Raw genomic sequence first — 6000 nt, 5'->3', positions numbered from 1 at the left:
ACGACCCCAAAAACTCTGATTACAATTTCTCAATATTTAGGCTACTCATGACGCAAAAGCATAAAGTCCACAGAAGGCAGCAATCGGCTCAGCAGACAGGTAGATGATGGGAACGGGTCAGATACTGAAGGATTTTGCACTGAGCGGACTTGTAACGGCAATGTTTTAGAATAGCCTTCCATTTGCGCCTTGGATTATTCTCTGTTGTATCGATCACTCATTACGACTGCATTAGAGGGAACGTTTACCCGGGAACGTACCCCTTGCAGGCTACTTTTGTTGTTCATTTCAATTCCTGATCATTACATTAGGTTACTCAATAAAATCAATCATGGTGATGTTCATAAGGACAATATTGCTCTATTGTTTCGTGATTCTACACTCCAGATCCGTTAATTGCATGGAGAGTGAAAGTGAACTTTGCTACCCCATTAGACTGGATGACAAACAATATGAGCATAATGTTTTTGACAACGGCGAGGATATTCTTACGGGGATAATTGTTCTTAAAATAAGCGCCTTCCAGCAGGAGCTAGTGCTTGATTTGCATCCAGATTCAAATTTCCTTACCCCCACGGTCTCTGCCTCCAGTCCAGCTGCAAGCGGGGACCTGAGCAGGTGTTTTTACTCCGGTTATGTCAACTCAGACCGGCTCTCATACGCAGCGCTGAGTCTGTGCAAGGGCTTGCAAGGCGCATTCGGTTTCAAAGGCTGGGAATATTTCATCAACCCTGTCCACAATGACACCACTTCAGGAAATACCAGGAGCGCCGAGAGCGTGCATGTTATCCGGCGCCGTAGCAACGATAACTTCAACGGTAACTCGACCTCCATGTGCGCGGTGGACACGGGTCTGAGTCCCGACGTCGCGGCGTCTTTGGAGAAATACAAGCACTTATACAAAGGGCACAATGTGACTGAAACAATGTTAAAAGGTATCCAAGGTAGATCCAAGAGATTTGCCTCCATCCCCAGATACGTGGAGACGTTGGTTGTTGCTGATGAATCCATGGCTAGTTTCCATGGAGATGACCTTAAACATTACCTCTTGACACTCATGTCTGTGGCAGCTAGGCTCTACAAACACCCCAGTATTCTCAACTCCATCAACATTGTTGTTGTCAAGTTCATTGTGCTAACTGATGATGACAAAGGACCCAAAGTCTCAGGCAATGCAGCAATGACGCTGCGTAACTTCTGCACTTGGCAAAAAAAGATGAATAAGAATAACGACAAGCATCCAGACTATTGGGATACTGCCATACTGTTCACCAAGCAGGTAAAGTTGAGCTTTATTCTGTCAACATGGGGTGCTCTCTCTCTGTCACCTTGCAATCACCATGGGAGCATGGGATGGCAGGTAGCTTATTGCAAAGGTGTTGGGGCAGTAACCGGAAGGTTGCTAGTTTGAATTCCACAAGATGAAAAATCTTCCCTATAACCCTAAATGTTTCAGGGTCTCTGTCAATAATGGTTTATTCCGGCCAATGACCCCACTCTCAGGGGGAGTTGCAATAAGCAAAAAGCTAATTTCCATTTTACACCTCACACTTGTACATGCCGTGAAACTGGATAGATTTAAGCACCCTCTATTTTACCTTGGTTTGCAAGTATGTATGCATCTGTGCAATTAGAATTACTGTGTAATCTGTATGCAGAATGAGGATGATTGTGATGCATTGGATCATTGCAATAGTTTGAAAATGGGAATATAATTGAATGCACCACATAAGCAGTCTAAACCAGTCTATAATGCTGACCAGCATCTTCTATTATTCATTAGTGTGTTTGTCTATGGTGACATAGATGCCATATAATAGAACTTGTGTCACAAGGAGGTATGGGAGCCTTGGCATAAGTCCATGTAAACCCAATGGCACACGAGACATAGTCATAGACATAAAACTAGCTAAACCAACCCAACCCCAGGTCTCATAAAGTAGACACTGACTTGATTTATGCTTGTTCACAAATCACAATGCTTATTTATAAAAGGCTGGGTTCAGTGGGTTGTCCCTGCCCTTAAACATTAATTGATTTGCACTCAAACACACTTTCCACCTCTGATGAACTCTGAGACAATCCCCACCTGTTGGGAGGGAGAGGTAGACAGAGAGGAAGAGGGAGAGAGAGAGAGTGAAATGGAGGGCCGCGCCCACAGCACAGTGTCGACAGACCAGACCACTCATTACTCACACAGCCAAACAACAAGACTCTACATGCCACGTGGCCAACCGGCTGGTCAGCCCTAACACTGAAGTAAGGTCAGGGATTGTCATGGTCCAAGTTTACCATTACAACCAAAAATAATCACTGTCAGAGCAGAGTGGCAGTTATTTGTTTCTGTTATGCTGACATATTTTCTTTTTGATTCATTTCTAAATTTCAGACAAGGTCAGAGTTGAAGTCCCTCCTTACATTCCAACCATTATTAGAGAAGGTGTAGCTCTTTGACCCATGAAGAGACATGTGAACACTCACTTCTCAGCCAAGTTTCAGACAGCCGTGATATGACAGACAGACACAGACGTTATACAGTCCTTTGTTTTCCTTAGTAAAGAAGGTTGTCCATGGTTTACTGTCTTGAAGGTAGGCAAGCATTTAGTGGGGAGAGCGATTCAGACACCTCCAATAGTAGCAAGGAATACAGTTACCATGCAGTTAGCTACTTTAGTCTCAGAGCTTTCATGCAATAAATAGATTGGCAGAGCCAAACTTAATGTCAGTGCAGTGCTGTACTCAACCACCCTTACTTGGCAGATGTAATTGAAATAATTCCGGATCATGTCATATAGCACATTATGTCATGGCCAATCTCTTCATGACCAAGTCACTGTACTTTCCAGCAAACATACTGAACATAATTATCCAATAGAAAATGTAACAATAAACTAACAACTAGCTTAGTTATTTGTGCTCTGTGACAAGGGAGTGTCAGTCAGTCTGTCAGTACCCCGAGGGATGCAGCAATCGGAAGTGTCTTGTTTTATGTGGACCTTTCCCACCCTGCCTTGCCTCCAGCTGTAAATGCGCTGGCTTGTCCCTCCCCACCTCCCCCTTCCCCCTCTGAGGATGCCTTGCCTGCTCCCCATTAAATATGCCCCTGGGGAAGATCACCATGAACATGTCAGAAATTCCCCTATCCTTCCCTCCCTCCCGCCACATCTCTGGCCCTGGCCCACTTGCTTGCCCCCAGTCTGAAACCACAGCAGCACTAGAGGAGGGAGAGCCTCACAGCTGCAGCCAGCCGCAAGGGACAGGATTCAGCACACCTCTCCTCTGCCTAGTGCACATTTCTCATCTGGGTTGTTGGCTCAGTTTTAGCATTTTGATTTAGATCTGTTTGTGTGTATTTCCATTCACTCCTGCGTTTCTACCATGTGACCTCTACAGCAATTATTGTTTTTACCTGTCACTCGTCAGGGTTGTTCACCTACACATTATGTGAAAGTCATTCTGAAAATTGATTGCGAATTTATTGTTGAGTATTGAAAATACACTGGAGATTTTAAACAACTGCACAATAACTACACTATTACACGTCTTGTTGCTTTTTAATTTACCATAGTGGTTTCCAGTTGGCTAAACCTTACCTTTAATAAAGCCCAACTTTATCGAGTCCCTCAGATTTACACCTAATAAAAGAGGCTTAGTAGCACTGGCAGTGTGGCGTGGCACAGTTGGCCATCATCAGTCACACGCTTTCCTCTCAAAACCCCAAAAGTGACAAAGAAGCCTTGCAAGTCATTTTAAGTAGCACCATATGAGCCTGTCATCCTAAAACCACTAAATATAAACAGTCTCACGCCAGGCTATAACCAAGTAATTACACATGAATAACATAACAGAGACTGACTGTTGTGTGTGTCAGAACATTCACTGTGGTAAAGAGTGGCAAAGAATGGCAATATGGATCAGCATCACTATTAGAAAATGTAATGTGTCAGAATCATATCTCTCCAGGCAACACTTTTGTTGGCTTAGTTGGCAGCTGTATAGGCTGAATGTAGGCTTAAAAAGTAATGTCAATGATAATAGGCCTACTAGAAGAGGAGTAGATTGATAAAACTTAATTCAACAAGTTGGATGAATATTTTATCTCTAGAAATCACACTCTGCAGTCATTGCCTTTGCAGTAATCTTGGTAACCATACAGACCATTGGCAACAGGATTTGTTATGACCACTGAGATACTATGCAGTTCTGTGAGGGTAAAACCTTCCAAAGCACGGGCTTGGGCTCATCATTTAAAAGATACTGCCATGGGGACTTGTAAAGGAAGTGGGAGAAAGAAAGACTTGAAACAATCAGTTTCAGTTTAAATTTAGCTCCCTCAGGCATTCAGATTATTCCTCATGACAAATGAGTCTTACTGTTCCTGAACATTGGAGTGGACGTGAAAGACTAACATATCTCACCTTCAGCTGTGAAGCTGTCATTATGAGACCCAATACTCCCAATGGGCCCTTACAACTACCACACAGCAGACCCTTGTGTGAGCTAATTTCTTTACTGTCTTTCATTGGCAGTAATCCTAACTTCCTCCTCTCACCCCAATCCCATTCTCTCCAGCTCTCCTTTCCATTTCCGCTCATTTCTGTCTATAATAATAACAAGTCTGATTAAACATGTTAAAGCTGAGTTGTGGTGGACACTGGTATGTAGTCTGTGACTCAGAGAGAGAGAGAGAAAGAGAGGACGGGGAGAGTGGGAGAACTAGAGAGAAAAAGAGAGGGAGAAAGTGAGAGAGAGAGAGAGATGGGGGAGAGTGCGAGAACTGGAGAGTGGGAGAAAGTAGACAAATTGAGAGGGAGTTGGAGTGAGATAGAGGCAGAGAGGAAGAGAGAGAAATGGAAAGAGAAGGAGGGGGAATGCACACATGGAACAGTTTGGATGTTATAAAAGCCTAATGAAAGTCTGCTGTTTGTACCACCGGGTGCCAATTGGGTCAGTGTTGCTTGAGGAGAGGAGTCGTCTTTGACACAGTGAAAATGAATAGGTTTTGACAGACATGGGCTGGTGGTGATGCTGATGATGCACTCAGCCGACCTTGGTCCATAGCAGGAGACAGTCATGGGACACTTTCCATGCTTGTGGCATAGGAATTCTCATTCTAAATACCCAGAGGGCATGACATCACAATGACGTAATTTCAATCAGTTTCTAATGCCATTTCAACCATTTCCCCCCAGCTGGTTAGGCACATTAGATTTAGACGCCTGTGAAAGGGTCTTGAAATGGTTTGCAATCAACAGCACAATGGCATGAGTAAAGGCACAGATTGCGCCTGATGTGATGTTTACTTATGCTGAGTTTAATGTACTATACTTATGTGTTTTATATAGACCACTCAGCTCTCACAGGGAGCCTCAGTTCTCCCCATGGCTCCTTCCTTACTGCTCTGCAGCTTGCTGAGATCGCACAGTAACGTCCACAGAATGTGCAGTGTATGTGAAAACCCCTTTTCCAAAAGATTAGTAATGGATTCTGACCATAAACCTGCCAGATTCATATTTCCCCAGAGAGGGCTGGATGGGAGAGTAACTCTACACTAAGTTTGCTATTAACTTCCATGATAGACAGATACACACCAGGGTAACAAGGGGGGAAGGACACACCTAGCTAAGTATTTCCAGATCTTATAAAACCCTTCCCGGTGATACTGGTGTATCAGACCAAGGTTTCCAGTTGTCGTTGCAAGCTGCTGCAGTTGTTGTTGTGTAACTTGTTTAGTGCCTAGCCTAATTCTTTCTCGCTGTTGCTCTTTTAACATTTTGCAACAACATGTTGCTTTTGAATATGCCGCCAGGCCCCTACTAATCAGCCACCGGCTGATTGATTGAATCACTACAACTTTGATTGGTTCCCGGCCCTACTCTGTTCTGTTGCAGTTCTGTTTAACAACATGTTGCTTTTGAATGTCCCCCCAGGCCCTACTGAGCCATCACTAGCAACATGACTTATGTTATGGAGGGGAGAGTATTTTTTTATTTAACCTTT

The 6000-nt window shown here is 43.8% G+C and overlaps 1 protein-coding gene across 1 annotated transcript in view; it reads left to right on the top strand.

Annotated features, from left to right (window-relative positions):
* The window catches only part of LOC139418737 (ADAM metallopeptidase with thrombospondin type 1 motif, 15a), a 32235-nt gene continuing 26235 nt past the window's right edge, over positions 1-6000 (top strand). Inside the window, exon 1 of the mRNA XM_071168403.1 lies at positions 1-1279. Within this exon, the coding sequence (XP_071024504.1) occupies positions 332-1279 (948 nt within the window). The 5' untranslated portion in view covers positions 1-331. The remainder of the gene's footprint in view (positions 1280-6000) is intronic.

Source organism: Oncorhynchus clarkii, chromosome 10 (genome assembly GCF_045791955.1).
Source record: "Oncorhynchus clarkii lewisi isolate Uvic-CL-2024 chromosome 10, UVic_Ocla_1.0, whole genome shotgun sequence".
NCBI lineage: Eukaryota > Metazoa > Chordata > Actinopteri > Salmoniformes > Salmonidae > Oncorhynchus > Oncorhynchus clarkii.
Note: the sequence above shows the minus strand (reverse complement) of the source record. Positions and strands in the feature narration are given on the sequence as shown.